At 35.9% G+C, this 22,093-nt stretch overlaps 1 protein-coding gene across 1 annotated transcript in view; it reads left to right on the top strand.

Annotated features, from left to right (window-relative positions):
* Positions 1-647: 647 nt before the first annotated feature.
* The window catches only part of LOC119065025 (disintegrin and metalloproteinase domain-containing protein 5-like), a 63,056-nt gene continuing 41,610 nt past the window's right edge, over positions 648-22,093 (top strand). The window contains exons 1-11 of the mRNA XM_053660078.1: positions 648-812; positions 1,524-1,603; positions 4,985-5,040; positions 7,807-7,885; positions 8,156-8,232; positions 9,475-9,649; positions 10,545-10,610; positions 14,179-14,250; positions 15,753-15,916; positions 16,692-16,773; positions 19,495-19,631. Of these exons, the coding sequence (XP_053516053.1) occupies positions 758-812; positions 1,524-1,603; positions 4,985-5,040; positions 7,807-7,885; positions 8,156-8,232; positions 9,475-9,649; positions 10,545-10,610; positions 14,179-14,250; positions 15,753-15,916; positions 16,692-16,773; positions 19,495-19,631 (1,043 nt within the window). The 5' untranslated portion in view covers positions 648-757. The remainder of the gene's footprint in view (positions 813-1,523; positions 1,604-4,984; positions 5,041-7,806; positions 7,886-8,155; positions 8,233-9,474; positions 9,650-10,544; positions 10,611-14,178; positions 14,251-15,752; positions 15,917-16,691; positions 16,774-19,494; positions 19,632-22,093) is intronic.

Below are 22,093 nucleotides of genomic sequence, written 5' to 3'. Positions count from 1 at the left end.
GCTTTATTTATTTTTAGAGAAAAGGAGGGAGAAATAGAAGGAGAAAAACTTCAATGTGTGGTTACCTCTCACATGCCCCCCACTGAGGACTTGGCCCATAACCCAGGCTTATACCCTGACTGGGAATTGAACCAGCAACCCTTTGGTTTTCAGGCCAGCACTCAGTCCACTGAGACACACAGCCAGGGTTAGAGAAGTTTTTTTTTTTTAAGCATATATATTTGAATGAGGATTTTATGGGTTTTTCTGTGTAAAATAGGTGTCCAGTAATGGAATACTCAACAATTAAATTTAGAAAAGTAGCTGTGTTTGCAACAATTTTTGCAAATAATGCGTTTTTCCTGTTTGGGTAGTGTGATAATATACTAGGCAGAAATTTGTTTGCTATGAGTAACTTGAGCCTTTTTATCTTTGTTCCTCCTCTTCTTTATCCTAAGTAAATGATCCAAACAAAAGCCCCATTGAACACCACCCTAATCTGAGGACTGAAAATCACACAGCCTTTCCTTCCTTAACAATAAATTGAATGTGTGAACGTTGACAGTCTTCACCAAATCCTCACCCGCCCACCTGCTTTATGCCAACTCACCTCCGGAGGCAGCAGAGAGCCGTGCGTTTTCTGACACAGCCTCTCGGCCGCCTTTCACTCCATTTGGCGCATCTCCTGGCTCTGGGACGCTGCGCGAGCTACACCTTTACTGGTCCCAACGACTCAACTGCTGTTACTCGGCCAGCGGGGTTCCAAGACAACGGAGCCATGTTCTTTCTTTTGGTCCTTCTCACAGGAATTCGTGGTCTGCAGGCAGGCCCCGGTAAGTACAGGTCACTGTTCCTCCTCCTCCCAACCCAGGCTTCTAGGGGGACTTTGCTTAAGGGGCTGTACTTTTTGCTTCAGGATTGATGCCCAGTCTCTTAACCAGGCTCCTTTATACTTACCCTTTCCTTCAGGGTCTAATCTTTTCACTTCTCTGGAATGATTTTCTTGTCTGTAAAGCAGACAAAAATGAGACATGGGCCCTCCCACATTCAAAATTCTGTTGTAAAAATAATTGCGTTGCCAGGAAGAAGCTATTTATCTATGACTTTCCTGATTGGCTGACTGCTGTCCTCAAGCTGCTCCACTGGAAGTTGTGTTCAATATTCTGTCTTTTCCCTTAAAATGATCCCCTTTTCTCCATGTACCTGTGTGGTTCCCATCTCCACACTTCTTTGCCACACAGTAACACTGTATTTGTTACTCAGTGTTACACAGTCCAATTGTCGAACTGCCTAATCAGTGTGTGAGTGTGTGTTACGGATAGTGATAGATAAAGACAAAATAGAATCATGAGATCTTGGCATGGGTTAAGAAATATGTAGTAAGAATGACAAAAAAAAAAGACAGTGGAAAGGGAGAGTAGATACATAGATTAAACAAAATTTTTTTTTTTGGTAATAATAGAGAAACAAATGCAGAATTAGATTTAGAAATGGATAATGTGAGATAACAGATACCAAAATAACTTTGCTTATTTTTATTTTAGATCCTCATAAAACATTTGTGCAGACCACAATTCCTGAAAAGATTTCATCTTCTGACACCGAAAAAGATCCAGAAAACAATGTAATGGGAAATAATATTTGTATATCTTAAATGTGTTGTTTTTACTGTGAAGACCAGCATTGCTGAATGTAGGCAGGGACTCAGTTCTTGGAGGCAGAGCTGGCAGTTCAGACCAGAATCGAAACATGGAGCATTTTCATGTGTATGAATATGTGTGACTCTGTATGTGTATGTATTTCTGTTTAGGATGAAGGATTTGAAGGATAGGAGCAACCAGGGCCAGGATTAGGAAGAGGCAAGCAAAGAGCTTGACTCAGGTGCAAAATTTAAGAGGGTGGCAAAAAGCTGGGGTTCCCCCAGGGCCAAGATGAGGCAAGTGAGGTGAGTCAGGTTCAGATACTGTCTTCCTTTAAAATTTTGGTATTTTTGTTTGTCATACATTTTTGCATTAATTTTGGTTATTTAAAATAGTGCATTCAAATAGTGTTTATCATTATTACTGAGTTTTCTGGCCCCCTAGTCCTGGCTCGGATGATTCCCCAAGCTACCGCAGTTCCTCCCCATCCACGATTTTGCTTTCTGTGGTTTCAATTATTCACGGTCAACTGTGGAACAATATTAAATGGAAAATTCCAAAAATAAAAAATCACATATTTTTTATTGTTGTTCAAGTATAGTTTTATGCCTTCCCCACCACCACCACCCCAGCCCTTCCTATCTCCCTCCCCTGTTTTCACTCCCCTTATTATTGTCCATGTGTCCTTTATAAGAGTTCCTACAAACGCTTCACCCTTTTCCCCTATAATCCCCTCCCCTCGCTCTTCTGATCACTGTCAGCCTGTTCTCAATTTCAGTGTCTTTGGTTATATTTTGCTTGATTGTTTTGTTGGTTAGGTTCCTGTTAAAGGTGAGATCATATGGTATTTATCTTTCACTGCCTGCATTATTTCACTTAGCATAATGCTCGCCATTTCCATCCATGCTGTCCCAAAGGGTAGGAGCTCCTTCTTTTTTTCTGCTGCATAGAATTGCACTGTGTAAATGTACCATAGTTTTTTGATTCATTCATTTACTGATGGGCACTTAGGTTGCTTCCAGTACTTGGCTATTGTAAATTGTGCTTCTGTGAACATTGGGGTGCATAGGTTCTTTTGAATTGGTGTTTCAGGGTTCTTAGGATATAATCCTAGCAGTGGAATTGCTGGGTTAAAAGGCAGGTCCATTTTTATTTTTCTGAGAAAATTCCATCCTGTTTTCCATAGTGGTTGTACCAGTCTGCAATCCCACCAACAGTGTACTAGGGTTCCCTTTTTTCTACAACTTCTCCAACATTTGTTGTCTGTTGTTTTGTTTATGATGGCCATTCTGACCTGTGTGAAGTGGTATCTCATTGTGGTTTTAATTTGCATCTCTGATGGCTAGGGATACTGAGCATCTTTTCATGTGTCTCTGGGCCCTCTGGATGTCCTCCTTGGAGAAGTGTCTGTTCAAGTCCTTTGCTCATTTTTTAATTGGGTTGCTTGTCTTCTTAGAGTTGTGTAAGTTCTTTGTATATTTTGGAGATTAAACCCTTGTGTGAGGTATCATTGGCAAATATGTTTTCTCGTATTCTTCTAATTTTAATGCTGTTTTTTTAGTTATGCAGAAGCTTTTTATTTTGACAGGATCCCATTTCCTTTATTATTATTATTATTTCCTTTATGTTTATTATTTTCTTTATGTCCCTTGCTCTAGGGGACATATTGGTGAAAATAATGCTGTGTGGAATATCTGATATTTTCCTGCTATGTTCTTCTCTAGGCCTTTAATGGTGTGATGACTTATTTTTAAATCTTTTATCCACCTTGACTTTATTTTTGTGTATGGTGTAAGTCGGTGTTCAAGTTTCATTTTTTTGCATTTAGCTGTCCAGGTCTCACACCATTTGTTGAAGAGGCTATTTTTACTCCATTTTATGCTTATTTCATTTTAATCATAGTTAAAATATGGCTAATTATTTTACCATGATTTTACCAATTATTTTACCATGGTTAACCATATTACCTGTGGCTTTGTTATTTCAATTTTTTATTTTTTTGGATAATTTGATCCTGTTCTTTAGCATTTCTTTTAATTTTTATTGAAATTTGTTATGTTAGTTTTGTAGGGCTGCTATAACAAAGTAACACAAATGATGTGGCTTAAATAGCAGAAATTTATTGTCTCACAGTTCTGGAGTCTAGAAGTCCAAGATCAAGGTGCTAGTGGGGACTGTGAGGAAAGGATCTGCTGTAGGCACCTATCCTGGTTTATAGATGAATGTGTACTTGTTATGAATCATCACATGACATTCTGCCTTTGAGTATGTCTGTGTCCACATTTACTCTTGACAAGTATCCCAGTCACGTTGGATTAAGGCCCACCCTAATGATACCTGATTTTAACTTCATTATCTGTGTAACTTCATTACCTGAGTAAGGTCACATTCTGAGATCCTGTGGTTAGAAATTCACATATAAATCCAGAGGGATACAGTTTAGCCCACACAGTTGGATGTTGTGCGTGTAAAGTTGTAGAAACTCTGGGAATCAATTTTGTCCATTTCTTGTTAATTACATAGTAGTTTTTTTCTTGTTAAGATATGTAGATTTAAAATTTTACTGCCGCTCTCACCTGGCCCTTTACTTTTTGTGTTTCTTGAATAACAAGGGATTTTTAGAGGGCACAGTTTGCACGGTCCCCTGCAGACTCCACTTCTTTCCAGTGTGCCACCCAATGGCCCTTCTCAGACCCTTAATCTGTCGCAAAGAATCTGCTTCTGCCATGGTACAGAGTTAAGGAACTGAAAATGTTCAAATGGCTATTTCTCTGGCTAAAATAATCTTTAAACACTAAATAAATAATGACTCATGTTTTCCATATGTTCTAGAGAGTTCTCCGTACATGTCTCTCTGTTCTCCTACGTTTTATTCCAGAGGAGTTTCATTATTTTGTTGAATAAGCAAAACAACGGTAGTTGCTGTGCAATGTTGCTAGAGGTCTAGTGCATGCCTGTAGTTCGTTCTTTTGGGGGTGTCTCTTCCAATGAGCAGGAAAATTTACTTTCCAGGATGGCCTGGAGTAAGCAAGCGGAAGGTTCTCTCAAGTGAGGTAGGCACCTTTGCTGTTTACCTTGACCATGGGGGATTGGTGGTATGTGTCTAAACCGAAACAGAGCAACCATCAGGTAAGCTTCTCGCTCAGAAATATGAGTAATGGTGCCTGGCAGGCATGTGGGCGCTCTGCCACCTTGCTCTCACTTCAGAATCCTGAAGCTTCAAATATCCACATGGGAAGGGAAGCATATGTAATGATTATATATTGTTATTAATTTCGACAACATTGTAAAGGCATAACTGACAGCAAACATCATTTAACATATTAATTACAAGTATTGAAGTATTTTGAATTCTCATGTTACAGGTTGCTTATATGATTACAATAAAAGGAAAACCATATTTTGTCTCTCTCACAAAGCAGTAAGTAATTACTTTATCCTTTCAAATTTTAATTCTGTGGTTTCTTAATGTATAAAAATAGCAGTGAATAGGAGCATTTCAATTCAGGTGTATATTTGGTGTTTATATGCCCTTGATATCTATTGTGTACTTGTTATTGGGTAAAGTTTTAGGCATACTAAAGACAATAAAATATGGTGCACATTTAAATAACTTAGACTGCAGAAAGATATATGCAAACAATTAATAAAAAATGGAGAGAATTTTATTATAACATGCTATTATGATACATATGTAAACAGCGGTCTGAAAATCAAGGAAGGCTTTTCAGAAAGAGGTAAGAGATGGCTTGTATCTTGGGAGAAGATACCTTTAGCTCTGAAAAGAAGTAGGGTAGTGTAGCGGGGCATCCTGTTTAGAGAAAGTCATGTGTAAAACGTGAAGATGGGAGACCAAATGGATTCTGTGGTGTGCAGAAGTCAATGTGAATTACTAAAAAACACATTTTCTGGAGGATAGGAGTGAAAGATTTTGGAAGGGTAATAGGTAGAACCAGTTTGTAGGAGATCTGTCACGCCACGGTAAGGACGTTGGAAGGCAAAATGTTTGTAAGAATATACTTACATAGGCTCAGTGAGTCTTGCAGGCTGATTCTGAGGGGGGGAAAGTAGAGGTAGGGTCTCTAATTGTTTAGGTGAGTGATGATTGGTGGCTTGAATGTATGCTATAGCTTATAGCACAGGAAATAAAACATTCAGTAGACCTTGAAGACAGATTTGGTAGTGTGATTGGGAAACAGTGAGGAATCTTGGGTAAATTAGTTGTTGCTTAAGAAGATGGGTGGGTTCTAGTGTAATTAATTGAGGAGTATGAACAAGGGAGATCTTTATGTGAGGAAAAAGTTCAGTTTAGTTTGTGGCGCCTATATGATATCCAAGAGGGTTTTCCACTAGGTATATGAATATAGGAATGTGAATCTCTGAGCAGAGATTGGTAATTGGGATATAGATTTTGCAATAATCAATAGTTTGGCTGTATTTTTAAATGAGAATTTATAGAGTGCTAATAAATAGATTGGTGGCTGAAGACTGAATCCCAGTAAAGATGAATATTTTGGGACAGGTAGAACAAAGGCGAACATGCAAGACTATGCCCTCTTAGACCAGGGGTTGACAAACTTCTTTTATAAAGAGCCACTCAGTAAATATTATTAGCTAATATGCTGTATACTCTGTTGAAACTAAGCAATTTTGTAATGCAAAAGCAGCCATAAATAAGATGTAAACCAATAAGCCTGGCTGTATTTCAGTAGGCTTTATTTATAAAACATGCAGCCAGCCAAATTCGGCCCACAAATTATTGTTGGCTGACCACTGGCAGAGAAGCAGAAGAGTGATGTGTGATTAGAGTTAGTGGGCACAGATTCCAGAAAAGGTGCTAGAGGTCCAGTACAATGATTATGTAAAAACTGCCTTTTGGATTTCACATTTTGATGGCTATGAATCTTTTCAGAGCAGTTTCATGGTGAATAAATATTGACAAAGTGGAGAAACTAGGTATGGATTACTTATTTGATAAAAATAGTCTGCAGGCTGACAGCTCTGGGGGTGGTGCTGAGGGGAGGAGGGATGGATGCAAAAAAAGAAAAAAGTGCTGGCTGGCGTGGCTCAGTGGGTTGAGCATCACCCTGTCAACTGAAAGGTTCCTGGTTCCATTCCTGATCAGGGCACATGCCTGGGTTGCAGCCCAGCCCAGATCCCTGGCTGGGGATGTGAGAGAGGCAACCAGTTGCTGCTTCTCACACACTGATGCTTTCTTCTTCTCTCTCTAAAAAAAGGGAAGAAAACATTATGCATGAACAACAGTGTGGCCATTGAGATGTGGGGGAAAGGGCTGGGTGGGGGTAGAAGATGGTATTGGGGAGATAAATGGTAATAGAAAAAACACAATAAAAATGAACTATTAAAAATAGGCTGCAAATTGGAAATATATAGGGAATAGTTATAGTAGGACACAGGATCAAGGGAGAGTTATTTAGGACAGTAATGAGTTGATAATACAGTTTTTAAATAGTGTTAGGATAAAAGGCAGAGAGAAGAGTTTAAAATGACGGGACTGAAAAAATATGCATCTTCAACATATGGCACAGAATGGGATTTGTAGCACAAGTATAGTATTTGCTTTGACCCAAGGTAGTCATCTTCTGGAGGTAGAGGTCAGAGGTGAGGGTGGGCAGAGGTCATGTGAAAGTGAGGTGACATGGAGATTGTGTGGAATGAATGACAGGGGTGGTGCCAAGTTTCTAAATAGATACTGAGGAGAATGGAAGAAAATTCTGACCAAGTTTATTGAGAAGAACTTGGGGCTTAGCTAAGCTTAGTGAACGAGTTTGTAGCAATGTCAAGGAAATCTATCTAGATTATACTCTAACCCTACATTTTAATTTTGAGATTCAGGTTTAAAATCTGGAGTCAGTGAGGAATAAAGACAAAGATTTGAAAGTTCTGTGCTGGAAATTGGGACCTATGTTGTTTTGCTGTTTGATATTCCCAGGAATTTGGGTTGCTCATTAGCATGAATTTTGGTAGTATAGGTTACTATAGTTAAAATGCCTCCCTTGGTGCCTAATTTACTGTAAATGATAGAGAAGTATTTGGAAGATAGGATATGCCAAGGTAATTGGTACTGCTTTAAATTCTCCAGTAAAATGAAAAACGTATTATGAAGAATGTTTTTTCCATGTTTTCTCTTTTACAACTCGAGCATGTTGTTTTGCTTTCTGCCTAGATCATTTTTATCATCAGTTTCTGTCGTTTATTCTTATGACCAAAACGACACCCAGAAGGCCCACCCTTTGTTAGATCAGGTAAGACTGAAGTTCATTTTTTGTACAGATGTCTTACTCTGAATTTCCTTTAAAAATATGAACACTTTGAAATTACTAAATGTAATTTTATCCATGCACTAAAATGAATAATCTGAACTAGTTCTTATTTCTCCCTGGCACAGCGTCAGTAGGTAGTTCCCATTCATGTACTAAGGTAGCTAATGTGATAATACATGAAAGTAACATATATGTGATGTCTGTTTTAAAAATACGTTATCCATTTGTTTTTCTTCCTGTATTTTTTTTCAGATGGATTGCAATTACTATGGATACATTGCAGGCTTTCCAAATTCTGTTGTGTCACTCAGTACTTGTTCAGGACTCAGGTTGTAACTAATGGAAATAAACCTCATTTGCCAGTAGTAGATCCTGCTAGTGTATGAGTTGATCCTCCACATATCTTTTCTGGTTCTAGTTACCTTTGTTACTTTAATTCCCTAAGGAGTGAGCCAGAACTACTGATAAAATAGATGGTCACGCTGACAGCCTCTGTTCCTGATTGGAGGCTGTTTTTATTTTAAATTATTTATTTATTTTTATTGATTATGCCATTACAGTTGTTCTATTCCCCCCTTCGTTCCCCTCCACCCTACCCCCCATCCCCAGCATTACCCCCTTTAGTTTATGACCATGTGTCTCAAGTTCTTTAGATTCTGTATTTCCCATACTATTCTTGCCCCCCCCCGTCTATTTTCTATCTACTGTCTATGCTACTTATTTTCTGTACCTTCTCCCCCCTTCTCCTTCTCCTATTCCCCTGTTGCTAACCCTCCATGTGATCTTCATTTCTATAGTTCCGCTCCTGATCTAGCTGTCCTCTTAGTTTGCTTTTGTTTTAGGTGTGGTTGTTAATAACTGTGAGTTTGCTGTCCTTTCACTGTTCATGTTTTTTTAACTTCTTTTTCTTAGATAAGGATAAGTCCCTTTAGCATTTCATATAATAAGGGCTTGGTGATGATGAACTTAATGATAGGATCTGTTGCTTGAGGCTTTGAGCAATCTTGAGTGTAGGGGGTGTGGCTTGGTCTCTCTGTATTTTAGTTTTCCCCAATGTTTTATGTTCTCGTAATTTCCTAGGATGGTTAACAGTTGTAGAAAGCCTCAGTCTGATAGGCACTTTGGCTCAGCTCTCATCATTTTTAGCCAGGTAGTGTATTCAGTTCAGCCCACACAAAGTATTCAGGACATGAAGTGTCGGGGAGAGTGAGGTGTCTCAGAAAGAGGGAGAGAACTTAAGACCAAAGGGAAGTGGGCCTACAGGTCCCCCAGACTGGCTTAGGAAGCCTGTCCCCCAGGGAGGGATCCTAACCTGTTCCAGCATGTGGCTCCACGCCACCGTCATGGTTTCTTTAAAATATTCTTCTTGGAACATTTATGATGCAAAATAATACATATCCTGTGGTATTACTGGTCCAGTTCTGGGAAGCACATCAAACATAAAGAGATAAAGTAGAAAAACTAAGGTGACTTTTAGTGGGAAAAAAGCCCTGACCAACATTTCTCATTAGAATATTAGATTATAGTGTTGGTAGAATCATTTTAGATGTTTTGATTATTTCAACATTTAGGGGAACGTTGCAGTTCAAAAACATCTCATATGGAATAGAACCTGTGGAGACCATATCGGAATTCGTGCACATGATTTATGAAGACAGAGGTTATAACATTAACCTTCCTCTCTTAAGAGACAATGATGTTTACAGTTATAACAATTCAGAGTACCACGACAGAAAAAAATCAGAAGTAAGTGTTGACTTTTTAGTTTTAATCTACTCAGTATAATTTTGTGAAATAAAATTAATTTCAGCGCAAAATTTGGTGACTTGCAAATATTGGATTTTACTTTTTCAAGATGTACCTGCATGAATTTTAAGATAAATAGAAAATGAAATTAAGTTCTTTGTTATGTTTGTTATCAGATGAAAGTTTAGCAAACACATAGTGATTGACAAATCGGAAACAGATATGTGAATATAGGATTAAAGAAACCAAAAAAATAATTTTGGGTATTATTTATTCCATTGGGTATTAATTAATTCCTTTTCCTCAATTGTCTGATGATTTACATGGTATAAATATTATGTGATCTGACTTTGTAAGTTAAGTCTGTGTTTCCTGAAGGTTCAGGAATGAATAACATCTGTGGCTTGCATAAAGTACATGTAAAGCAAAGTGGTTAGTTCTCTTCCACAAACACCTGCAAACTGCCATCAATAACATCCCTAGCCCTAGTGAACACCTTTGATCATGCTTTAGCAATATTTTAAAAACTTTATAGTTTGCCAAAATTAGTTTTCCAGTAAACTAATAAATCTGTCTATATGGAAGATTACTATGAAAATTATCACATGGCCAAGGAAAGAAACGCTATATGCTATAAACTTAATATTGCTAATTTCAGCTGTTGCTGAAATCAAAAGAACCTGGGTTCTTATGTAGCTTGTGATCTCAGTAAAAATTCTTTTTAACCCAGGTACATTTGTATTGGAATTTTTCTAAGAGTACCTAAATTTTGTATTTGAAAATAGCCTTGTTATATAATTGGTAGCAACATGTCTCTCAATCTATCTTTGAATATAATTTCAATAAAAGATACATTTTTAGAAAATTTTCAGTGTTCATGTTGTGTGCTTTTCAGAGAGTTGAATTTTTCAAGTTATTCCCTCAATACCTGGAAATGTATATTGTTGTGGATAAAAATCTGGTAGGTCCTTCTTTATACATTATTACTTTAAAATTATTTAACACTTGTCTCTAACTTGATTTCAATGATGTAATACCAATTTTAAACAAATTTTTATGTTTATTTTGCTTTTTAAGCAGTTAATAAGTTCTTAAAATTGTGAATAAGCCAAGTTTTTGTTAATTTATTTTGTATGTATAATCTCCAGTTGCTTTTGTAAAGTGAAGCATCTTTTCATTTTCTAAACCTTGTCTGTTATTTTTACTTTTTTCCAAAAGGACTACATTCTTAATGAAAGTATAGATTAGAATTTCCCCAAACCCTCATCCTCATGTGCAATAGTATTTAGCTGCCTCAGCCTAATTGGTAGAGTCGGCTACTAAACACATATGCTGCCCCTTTCAAGCAGAGGAAGAAAACAACTTAACCTCTTTTGTTCTCAGTTTTAAGTAAATGAAATGACAGGAAAACAAACTAACAAAATGTTCATACTGAGAATTCACGACTATTTTTCAGATCTAGTGTCTAAAATTTGAATTCATGCAACACAGGTGGTTAGGGGATTCTCTTTTTTGATTGTTGTTCAGTTACTGTTGTCCCCATTCCTCCCCTCCCCCCACCATTACTCCGAGAGATGAGGCTGTCTTTGTCCTAGGTTGGTAAGATCTGAGGGCACATAAGGGAAGCAAGTGGTATTTCTCCCTGGAGGAATGCTACTTCAAACAGGATTCCCATGGATTAATATGAGCCATGTGTAAGCTCAAAATCCATAAGAAAATTAGCCACAGTGAACAAGGTTTGCAAAACAAAAAAGTAACAGGTTTAGATCCACAAAAATTTGGCTATTAATATTTTAATGCATAGGTAATAAAGAAAAATATTTTTCTCAGAAGGAAGTCCGTTGACTCTCAAAGAAGTAAACATGAGGTGGGGAAGTGTGGACATAACTGTTGTCAGGGATTAAAAAAAATGAAGCTTCTGGCTCAGAAAAGAGTTGGAGAGGTTTTTATTATGGCTAAGTTGACCCTGTACCAAGCCAACACATGCTCTAAAATCATATTTCTGTAAAATTACAAAGCACTTAGAAGTTGCTAATCAGAATTTTAAGCATAATAAACAAGAAGAAGGCAATCAAGGGGAAGAAAAACATTACACATTAAACATTCGTTTCATAAATATGGGACAAATTTAAAAGCCAAGGTTAAGATAAAAGATTTCTACTCAAACATAAAAGTAATTGTAGTGGACATAGAGGGAATAAATACTGCAATTAGAAAACAAAGTAAGTGCTGGCGGGGTTGTGGAGAAAGGGGAGCCCTTGTGAGCTGTGGTGGGAATGCAGACTGGTGCAGCCACTGGGGAGGGCGGTGTGGAGATACCTCAAAACATTCAAAATGCATCTGCCTTTTGACCCAGTGATTCCCCTTCTGGGAACATATCTGAAGGAACTCAAAACACTAATTTGAAAGAACATAAGCACTCCTAAGTTCATTGCAGTGTTATTTACAATAGCTAAGAGATGTAAGCAGCCAAAGTGTCCTTCAGTAGATGAGTGGATAACACAACTATGGGACATTTACACGGTGGAATACTACTCAGCCATAAAAAAGAAGAAAACTTTACTGTTTGTGGTTGGATGGACCTGGAGAACATTATCCTAAGTGAAATAAGCCAGTCAGAGAAAGACAAATACCAGATGATTTCACTCATACGTGGAATCTAATGAACAAACCGAACTAATACGCAAAATAGAGACAGACTCGGAAAGCAGGATGACCGCTGTGGGAGGGGTTAATGGGTAGAAGGATGGAGCAAAAAGGAAAAAAGACTCATGCAAATGGACAACAATGTGGTGATTGCAGGGGGAGGGGGTGATAAGGGAGATAAATGGCAATGGAAAAAATGCAACAAGTAAGGAAATAAATAAAACCAAAGATAAAGATTAAAAGCAAGACAAATGACAGTATTTTATCTTTGGTATGGCTGGGTATAGATGTACCACATCTTTATCCAATCATCTACTGAAGACACTTCAGTTATTTTCATGTCTTGGCCACCATGAATAATAGTGCTGCAATGAATATAGAGTTATATATATCGTTATAAATGTATTTACAATTTTCAGGTAGATACCCAGAAGAGGGGTTACTGGGTCATATGGTAATTCTGTTCTTTCTTTTTTCTTTTTATTAAATTTATTGGGGTGATGTTGGTCAGTGAGATTACATAGGCTTCAAGAGCACATGTCTATGATACTTGGTCTGTGCATGGCATTGTTTAACCCCACCCGAAGTCAAATCATCTTTCGTCTTCATATATTTGACCCTGTTTACTCTTTATTACCCTCCCCACCTTCCTTCCTTCTGGTAACCACCATACTGTTGTCTGTGTCCCTGAGTTTTTGTTTGTTTTCCTGTTTGTTCATTTGTCGCTTTCTGTTTTATATCCCACATAGTCTTAAATTGTTGAGGAACCCCCATAGTGGCTGCACCAGTTTACATTCTCACCAGAAGTAAATGAGGGTTCCTCTTTCTCTCCAACCTCTCCAACACTAATTCTTACTTGTCTTGTTAATGATAGCCATTCTAACAGGTATGAAGTGGTATCTCTTAGTTTCGTTTTTCAGTTCCCTAATAACTAGTGAAGTTGAGAATCTTTTCATTTATTTAAAAATATTTTTTATTGTTATTCTACTACAGTTCTCCCAGTTTGCCCCCCTTTGCCTCCCTTGCCCAGCCCATCCCCCTGCTCCCACAGTCAGTCCCCACACTGTTGTCCATGTCCATGGGTTATTCCTACATGTTCTTTGACTAGCCCCTTCTTCTTCTTTCCACCATGGTGGACAGAATCTTCATTTATCTGTTGGCCATTTGAATGTTTTCTTGGGAGAAGTGTCTGTTCAGGTTTTCTGCCTATATTTAATTGGATTGTCTTTTTGTTTGGCTTCGAGTTGTATGAGTTCTTTATACATTTTGGATATTAACTTTTTGTCAGAACTGTTGATTGCAACTACCTTCTCCCATTCAGTTGGTATTGTTTTGTTTTGCTGGTGGTTTCTTTTCTGTGCAGAAGCTTTTTCGTTTGATATAGTCTCACTTATTTATAAAATACCCCATTTAAAAAGTTATGATTCTGTTTTCATAAATAATAATTAATGACACAAGTTAAGTGCATTAAACATTGCTTCAAGTCATGTATTTAGGAGACTCATGCTTTGCTGACTGAGCTAGTCAGGTGCTTTGTAGAATTGTATACTTGAAGCATATGTAATTTTATTAACCAATGTTATCCCAATAAATTTAATAAAAATGTATAACTATAGAAATATCACTAAAGTTTTCAAAGAATAACAATATCACCAAAGAAGACAAAAACCAAAACCATGTTATTAAATTTTTTTATTATATACATTATAGTAACATGAAATGATTTATTTTTAGAAATCATTTATATATCATTATTCCTTTCTTGGATTACAATTAGAATGTAGTTCGATCACTAATTTAGAACATAGTCCATTGTATGTATAAAGGGTATGTGATATATTAATGGCATTCACTAGTTTTTAAAAATAATTGATCTTTTTCAGTTTGATTACATGGGCTCTGATGTAAAGGTTGTAACACAGAAGGTTATTCAGATAATTGGATTTGTTAACACTGTAAGTGCTTAAATCCCCTTTTGTTTATACACTTTGTAAAAGTATATGTAATATGTTTTGATGTACATAGTATTTGGTTATGCCGTTGAAGAGTTTCCATGATCAAACTACCAAATTAAATGTCTTTTTTAAAGTATCTTTTATTGATTATGCTATTACAGTTTTTTCATTTTCCTGCTCTATCCCCTCTCTGCCCTGCAGCCCCCCCTTTATTTCATGTCTGTGGGTTATACATATAAGTTCTTTGAGGTCTCTGTTTTCCATACCATTTTGACCCCTCCCTTCTATTTAATGCCTACCAATTATGCTTCTTCTTCCCTGTACCTTTTTCCTTCATTCCTCCCTTCCCCCTCCTCACTGAAATCCCTCCATGTGATGTCCATTTCTCTGATTCTGTTCCTGTTCTAGTCGTTTCCTTAGCTTTTGTTGTTTTTCTTTCTTTTTTTTTGTTTATTTGTTGAGAGTTGTGAGTTTGTTGTCATTTTACTGTTCATATTTTTGATCTTCTTTTTCTTAGATAAGTCCCTTTAACATTTCATATAATAAGGGCTCGGTGATGATGACCTCCTTTAACCTGACCTTATCTGGGAGGCACTTTATCTGCCCTTCCATTCTAAATGAAACCTTTGCTGGATAGAGTAATCTTGGATGTAGGTCCTTGCCTTTCATGACTTGGAATACTTCTTTCCAGCCCCTTCTTGCCTGCAAGGTTTCTTTTGAGAAATCAGTTGATAGTCTTATGGGCACTTCTTTGTAGGTAACACTCTTTTTTCCTCTTGCTGCTTTTAAGATTCTCTTTTTGTCTTTAATCTTGGATAACTTAATGATGATGTGCCTTGGTGTGTTCCTCTTTGGATCTAACTTCTTTGGGTCTCTCTGGGCTTCCTGGACTTCCTGGAAGTCTATTTTCTTCAGCAGATTGGGGAATTTTTTCCTTCATTATTTGTTCAAATAATTTTTCAATTTCTTGATCTTCCTCTTCTCCTTCTGGCACCCCTATAATTCAGATATTGAAATGTTTCAAGTCGTCTCAGAGGTTCCTAAGCCTCTCTTCATTTTTTTTAATTCTTATTTCTTCATTCTGCTCTGGTTGGATGTTTATTTCTTCCTTTTGTTCTAAATTTGTTATTTGAGTCCCAGTTTTTTTTCTGTCACTGTTGGTTTCTCGAATATTTTGCTTTATTTCATTTTGGGTATCTTTCATTTGTTCTTTCATTTTTAGGCCAAGTTTAGATAGTTCTATGAGCATTTTGATTACCAGGGCTTTAAATTCTCCATCAGATAGGTTGGCTATTTCCTCATCACTTAGCTCTCTCTCTGAAGTTTTACTATGTTCTTTTCATTTTGGCCCTATTTCTTTGTTCAGGGCACCTGTTAAGTTTTAAGGGGCTGGGGCCTTAGGTATTCACCAGGACAAGGCAACTAAATGTCTTAATTGTACTTTTATAAAGGTTTAATATAATCAAATTTATTAAAATTTTTCATTTACCTTCTCTTTTTAGATGCTCTCTCAGTTAAAACTGACTGTTATAATATCTGCCATAGAAATCTGGTCAAATAAAAACAGAATTTCTACTGTTGGAAATCCTAATCACATATTATTCAGATTTTTAGATTGGAAAACCAAACATGTCTTTCAGACTCATCATGTTGCATACTTACTTGCGTGAGTATAGTATTCTGTATTTGTATAGAGTTAAAGAAAGAATGGAAAATGATTTCACATGTTAATTATGAAAAAAGAAGAACTTATTTAATACATACTATATTCCTTATATTCAGTAGACATGATTGGGATGGGGGGAAATGTAAGTTACAGTTCTTGTTCTCAATGATGTAATGCAAAGTGAGACTTTAAGAACTTCTATCAACTGACATAAAATAACCTGATAAAAGTGAAGTTACATAGAAGCATTGAAATAAATAAAAGAGATTAATTGTGATAAAATTTGATGTTTTTCAGCTTATAAACTTTACTACCTGTTATATTATCTCTACATCTTGTTTTTCATCTCATTAATTTTTGTTTTTATTTTCTAATAATATATTGAATTGTTTCATCATCTGGAATCTTATGCGCAGAAAGATCTATTCATTTTTAGAGAATAAATGAATAAGAAGGTCACAGAAAATTTAATTTTCAGGGATGTAAATGTAGAGGGAACCAGAATAAAAACTATAACTATTAGTGCAAATGCACTTGGCATACCTGTTAGGCTTTATCCTTATTATACTTCTGAGTGTTTAGCAAATAAGAAAGTACAAGTATATACTGAAATATTCTTAACATTGTAGGTATGAGAAAAATATGTTTAAATAAGCTTAATTCAGAGTAGCATGGTGCTTAGGACATAGTAATTGTTCCCTAATGTTTGTTGCTATGAAAATTTATCAATAATACCGCCTTAAATGGAATCATGAGGAAATTCTTATTTTTTTAGCTTCAAGAAACAATTGAGTTTTATAGGAGCTATACTTCCTGAAAAAGTATGTAATAAGGACCATGTCGCAGGAGTTGCTCTGGTATGTAATTATTACCCAGTTTGCTCTCATTACTTTCATGTTTCAAAATTTCCTAAATATTTTAAAGAATAAATAAATGTATTACATAGTTTACTCATTCTTTAATAGTATTTTAAGTTACTAGTTTTGAAGCATAAAATTAAACTATATAATTGCTTTTAAAAAGTAGAACATTTAGCCTTGGCTGGTGTAGCTTAGTGGGATTGAGTGCTGGCCTGCAAACCGAGAGGTCTCTGGTTCGATTCCCAGTCAGGGCACATGCCTGGGGTGTGGGCTGTGTCCCAGGCTAGGGGTGTGGGAGAGGCAGCAAATCAACATGTCTGTCACATATGGGTGTTTCTCTCCCTTTCTTCCTCCCTTCGCTCTGTTTAAAAATAAATAAATAAATAAAATCTTTAAAAAATAGAACATTTAAAAATTGAACTGATCATAATGTAATACTGTTTTTTAAAATGTATTTGACCTTTGTAAGTCAAAATTTGTTTTGAACGGTGGCATGCTTTCATCAATATTTGTTTTCTACTTTATTATTTTTATTTTAGATTTTATTTATTTATTTTTAGAGGGGGAAGGGAAGGAGAGAGGGAGAGAAATATCAATGTATGGTTGCCTCTCGAGTGTCCCCTGCTGGGAACTGGCCTGCAACCCAGGCATGTGCCCTGACTGGGAATCGAACACGATCCTTTGGTTCACAGGCCCACGCTCAATCCACTGAGCTACACCAGCCAGGGCTGTCTTCTACTTTATTTTATTTTATTATTGCACTTAAGTATTTATATTTGGGAGAAGACTTGTAGGGAAAAAACAGCTACCAAATATTCATAATCTACTGACTTCTGAGGAAAGTGAGAATGAGCTCTTACTATAGAGTTATAGTCCATTTACAACAAGTTATATAAAAAGTTGGAAAGGGAACTAACGTGAGAGTGCTTCAGAAATCACTCAGAAAAAGGAGTGATTTTCATACTGACCCACTTGTGCAGTTGGTTGACTTTTAGTAGCAACTAAAATGAAACAAATTGCCATCGACAGATTGAAAAGATTAAACTCACTTCTGGTGTATACTTGTTATAACATTATGTGACTTTAAGGTTTACAGTGTAATGATTTATGTGTATATATGGCGAAACGATTGCCACAATAAGGTTAACGCATCCATCATCTCACATTGTTAGTATTTCTGTATGTGTGTGTGGTGAGAACCTTTAAGTCTGTTCTGTTAGGAACTTTCAAATATACAATACAGTATCATTAATTCTAGTCACTATGCTGTATATCGATTCTCTAGAAACTAGAAGTTTGTACCTTTGACTCATTGCCACCCCACAAAAACCACCCTTGGCAACCATCCAGCTGTTCTTCGCTTCTATGGGTTTGGTTGATTCCATATATAAATGAGATTATATAGCTTTTGTCTTTCTCTGTCTGACTTATTTCACCTATTATAATGCCCTCAAGATTCATTCATCCATGCTGTTTATATACATACACGTATATACACATTATGGTATCATTATGGTATCATACAGAACATTTTCACGGTCCCCCCCAAATCCTCTGGGCTCTGCTTATTAATTTTCCCCTCCTTACCAGCAACCATTATGGATTGTCTCATTGTCTCCACAATTTTGTGTTTTTCAGAATTTTTATATATAGCTGAAATTATATAGTATGTAGCCTTTTCAGATTGGGTTCTTTCATTTAGTAGTATGCATTTAAGGTTCTTTCATTTCTTTTTATTACTTTATAGTTCATTTCTTTTTAGTGCTGAATAATATTCCATTGTCTGAAATGTGCCACAGTTTATGTCTTCATTCACCTAGTGTTTGGATACACATCATAGTTGCCTTCAAGTTTTGGCAATTATGAGTAAAGCTGCTATAAACATATATGCAAAGAAACTGGGAATGTTACGAAGGAGAACAACAATACCTAATGAGGGTGTAGAGTTGTCTATTGCTATCTAGCTGATTATACCAAAGCTTAGCAGATGTAAAAATGCAGTCCTATGGGTTAAAATTCTAGGAGCACCTTATTGGGCAAAATCAAGGTGTCAGGTAGAGCTGTAGTTTCATCAGGGTTCAACCCAGAGAGAGTTTGCTCTCAAGCTTAGTCATGTAACTATTGGAAGACCTCATGTGGACCTCTCCATAGGCCTACTTCATGATGTGGTAGCTGGCTAGATTCCCCCAGAGTGAGGACAGTGATTCATAGAACACAAGAAATCAGTCTTTTTCTAACCTGTCTTGGAAAAGATGACCCATCACTCTACTGTATTCAGTGAACTAGAAGTATGTGCATAAATGCAGCTGGCACTCAAGAACACAAATAGCAGAAGGCAGAAATCATTGAAACCCATTCAGAGACTGCTTTCCACAAAGAAAATATAGAATTGGTTATTAAAGATTAGAGGCATTTTGTTTAAAAAAATTCAAAGAGGCAACACAATGTGGTGTTTAATGCTCTAAGATAGCTACTGTTGTCATTAAGTAATAGTGTTTTGAAATGAGACTTTTATATTTGTTTGTGTTTAATAAATCTATCACCCAGATGCTTACATAACCACTCCAACTGCATTGACAAGGTACCTTGGATGTGTTAATATATTTTAAAAATGAATTTCATATACTAATTTTTGATTATAGTAAGTATTGCTTTTTAAAAAAATAACTGAATAGGATTCTTAGCTGACTCTTTTCCCTTTATTTTTCTTACATTTAGTATCCGGAAGGTTCATCTTTGGAGTTCTATACTGTCAGCATTGTGCAGATGCTTGGCCTTAATATGGGACTGAGTTTTGACAACCCTGACACCTGCCACTGTTCAGGAGATGTTTGTACAATGTCACCAGAAGCAATGTAAGATAACTTCACGAAACACCCATAATTCCTTTTTAAGAAATTTTTTGGTTAGGAACTTTTGCATTTCTATTAATCATACTAAAGTAATTGACAATTATAGAACACTATATCTAACGACTACAGAATACACATTCTTTTCAAGTGCAGATGGAAACACACACCAAAATAGTCTCAGCACTTCCCCAGCACTCCGTGTCTGGGGAAACTCTCTCCCTCCTACCTTCCAGAGTCCGGCTTGTGTCTTTTTTCTGACCTGCTTGAAAGCTTCCTTTATGGACCAGCGAGATGAATTGTGTAATTTTAGTGATTCTGCATGAAGTTAAATGCTCTGATATTTGCAGTAAACTGGCATTGTTCAATATCAGGATGAACAGTACAATTCATGTTAATCAAAATTTTTATTTAAAAAGACATTAAATTGCAAATAAAGAACACCATGACCCATTAGAGACAGACAGACTGTTGAAGAAAGGAAAAAGTTTTTAATTTTAGTATCATTTATAAACAAGGGTCCGTACATTTCCATTTTTGTAGCCAGTCCAGGTGTTTGACATCACCACCAAGACTTGGTATGTTCAGAGTTTAATTTGAATCATTTTACTATGTATGTAGTACTATCTTTTATTGGTTTTCAACTACATTTCCCTAGGAGCTAATGATGTTGAACATATTTTCATGCTTAATAGCTCTGTATGTCATCTTTGGTGAAGAACCTATTCAAAACTATCTTTTTAATTAAAAAAAAAGATTTTCATGCTCTTATTGAGTTGTAAGAATTGTTTATTCATTCTTGCTATCAGATACATGATTTCCTCCTTTGAATGAATTTTTTTTAAAAATGCTTTTAATTTTGACGAGGTACACTTTATCCTTTTTTCCTTTCTGCATCATGGTTTTATAGCTCTTACAGTTATGTTTATGATATGCTTTGAGTTAATTATGGTATACACATTTCAGTTTATTTTTATTATTGCCATATGGATTTCCCATTATTCCATTTCTACTTGTTAAAATGACTATCCATTCCCTCAGTTGCCTTGGCAATTTTTTTCAAAAATGAATTGGCTACATATGTGCAGATTTTTTATTGGAATCTGTATTTTATATTTTTAACCTGTATGTCTGCCCTTATGGAAGAGCACACTGCCTTTATTACTGTAGCTTTACATTGAATTTTGAAATTGGATAGTGTAGGCACCCAAGTTTTTTCACCTATTCTAGGTCCTTTGCAATTTTATGGATATTTTATCAATTTCCTAATTTTTACAAAAACTTCGGAGACTTTGAAAAGTATTGCATAGTTTAATTGCATAGTTCAATTTTGGGAGACTTGTCATTTTAATAATATTAAGTATTTTGATCCTTGAATATGATTTATATCTTCATTTAGGTAGATCATTTAAAAATTTTCTTAGCAATATAATTGTGTTTTACAGTTTAAATTTATCTTTAAGTATTCTTAAGTTTATCTTTGAGCATTATTAAATTTATCTTTTAACTATTATTTTTGGTATGATGAATGGAATTGTTTACTTTATGTCATTTTCAAAGTTTGTATTTACTAAGTTTTAGGGAGGGGAGAAAAAGAGGAAGAAAGAGAGGGAGAGGGACATCGATATGTGAGAGAAACACATTTACTGGTTGCCTCTTGCACACCTGCAACTGGGGACCTGGTCTGCAACCCAGGCATGTATCCTGAGCCAGTCTCTGGAACTGAACCAGAGGCCTTTTGATTTGCAGGATGATGTCCAATCCACTGAGCCACACCAGTCAGGGCTTAAGATCATCTTCAAATTATTCATTGCTAGTACATAGAAATATAATTGATTTTTGTACATTGACTTTGAGGGCTGTAAACTTGTTAAACACTTTAGAAGTTCCCAGGAGATTTTTATTTGTTCATTTTGTAACATTTTTTATAAACAAGATCCTGTCATTCATGAATAAGAACTGTTTTATTTTTCCTTTTCATCTCTTTGTGTTTAATTTTTTTCTTGCTTAATTACACTCAAAATAACTTCAGCTCAATGTGAATTGATGTGGCAAAAGTGGATATTATTGCTTTTTCAATCTTAAGGGGAAAGCATTCGCTTTTTCATCATAAGTATAATGTTAGCTACAGATTAAAAAAATAAATATCCTCTCTTCTAAAATATGATCTTTTATTTACTTTTACAATATAGTGCTTTATTTTTGTTCTTCATCATTCCAGTAACTATCTGAGTAATTTTACATATTTCTATCCTGGTATTCTTTCTTTTTGCTCCTAGGAGGCACTTGGTGTACTTTTTACTAAATAATGTAGCCTAGAAGAGTGCTCAGTAAATCTTTTGCAAATAAGGATCTAATCAGCTCAGGATATTTTCTCATTATTTAATTTTATACTTTGATTCTGAATCTATGATATCTATTTTTTTTTAAGATTTTATTTATTTATTTTAGAGAGATGGGGAAGGGAA

Source organism: Artibeus jamaicensis, unplaced genomic scaffold, assembly GCF_021234435.1.
Source record: "Artibeus jamaicensis isolate MK-2021 breed Jamaican fruit bat unplaced genomic scaffold, CSHL_Jam_final scaffold_833, whole genome shotgun sequence".
Classification (NCBI taxonomy): domain Eukaryota; kingdom Metazoa; phylum Chordata; class Mammalia; order Chiroptera; family Phyllostomidae; genus Artibeus; species Artibeus jamaicensis.
This window is presented reverse-complemented; position numbering and strand designations above follow the sequence as displayed.